Source organism: Gracilinanus agilis, unplaced genomic scaffold (assembly GCF_016433145.1).
Source record: "Gracilinanus agilis isolate LMUSP501 unplaced genomic scaffold, AgileGrace unplaced_scaffold52478, whole genome shotgun sequence".
Classification (NCBI taxonomy): domain Eukaryota; kingdom Metazoa; phylum Chordata; class Mammalia; order Didelphimorphia; family Didelphidae; genus Gracilinanus; species Gracilinanus agilis.
Genome location: NW_025387441.1, coordinates 4,400 through 5,797, shown reverse-complemented (window position 1 = coordinate 5,797; position 1,398 = coordinate 4,400). Strand labels below are relative to the sequence as shown.

General features: G+C 41.1%; 1 protein-coding gene across 1 annotated transcript; it reads right to left on the bottom strand.

Moving 5' to 3' along the window:
- Nucleotides 1–399: 399 nt before the first annotated feature.
- ZMAT2 (zinc finger matrin-type 2) lies at nt 400–1,027 on the bottom strand. The gene is given in 1 exon segment (XM_044684527.1): nt 400–1,027. A coding segment is annotated over 1 exon segment (600 nt). The 3' UTR covers nt 400–427.
- Nucleotides 1,028–1,398: the final 371 nt, after the last annotated feature.

Below are 1,398 nucleotides of genomic sequence, written 5' to 3'. Positions count from 1 at the left end.
ACTATATGTGTACACACACGGTCACAGAACATTAGGAGTAAACAATCAGAACATTGAAGGTGTAAGGTGAGGTAGGGCAGAGAAGGCAAGAGAACAAAAGGAGAAATTTGGGGAACTTTATGATAATCATTGAGAGAGGAAGAAGGGAAGAGAGAAGGATGGATGTAGGAAGAGCTTCAGGGAGCAGCTGAAGAGTGGGAGGTTTCTTTTTTATTAGGAAGTTAGGACAGATGAACTGCAGCTCCATCAAATATGAAAACTTGAGGGCTAGAACCCAACTTATCCAGATCCTGGCCCCATTCAAAGGGAGAGAAACAAACTCCATTCTTCTCTCTATATGTCAGGTCTTTGAAGAATTTCCCCAAATGCCTTGGATATTAGTGATCCCACAGTGTCAGGCTTGGGAATAAGACAAGTTCAGAAGGCATCAGTAGCTCTTTTTGGTGGAACCAAAGCCAGAGAAGCCCATAACAGCTGCCATCTCATCATCTTCTTCAAATGTCAAGTCCTCCTCTGCCCTTTGTTTCTTCTCCTTCTGCTTCTCCTTCTTGTAGGCTTTGGCTTTCTCTTCCTCCTCTCTGAGTTCCTTCATCCTCTCCTCAAAGTTATAGTCCTTTTGCTTTTCTTCCATCTTCTTTTTGTTCACTTCAAAGCGTTTCTTCACCTGATCCAAGGTGGAACGCTTCACACGCATAGATATGCCCAGATTCCATTGATGTTTCTTGCCATTGATGTGATCCAAGAAGTTGATGGAGTCTTTCACTACACTGTCACAGACATTGCAGTAATACCCTCCCATTTCAGACTATGGGGTGGTCTTGGTGATAACAATGGTCTTTCCCAGCTTGGACTCCAAGTCAACTTTGTAGTCCCAATGTCGCAAGAGCCCCTGCTTGACAGGCTGCACTGGTTTTCCATCTTTTTTCTCTCTTTCTTCATTAAGTCGTTTCTCTGTGAGTTTCTCATATTCATCTTTGTCCCACTTTTGGCAGAAGTCCAGGTTTTTAGTCCCGCTGCCAGAAGCCATCTTTGCGGTCTTCTCTGGGATTTTTTAAGTATACTATCATATTGTCTGCAAAGAGTGATAGCTTAGTCTCCTCATTGCCTATGTTAATACCTTCAATTTCTTTTTCTTCTCTAATTGCTATTGCTAGTGTCTCTAGTACAATGTTAAATAAAAGAGGTGATAATGGGCATCCTTGTTTCACACCTGATCTTATTGGAAAGGCTTCTAATTTATCCCCATTGCATATGATGCTTGTTGATGGTTTAAGATATATACTGTTTATTATTTTTTAGGAAAGAACCTTCTATTCTTATACTTTCTAGTGTTTTCAGTAGGAATGGGTGTTGTGTTTTGTCAAAGGCTTTTTCTGCATCTATTGAGATTACCATGTG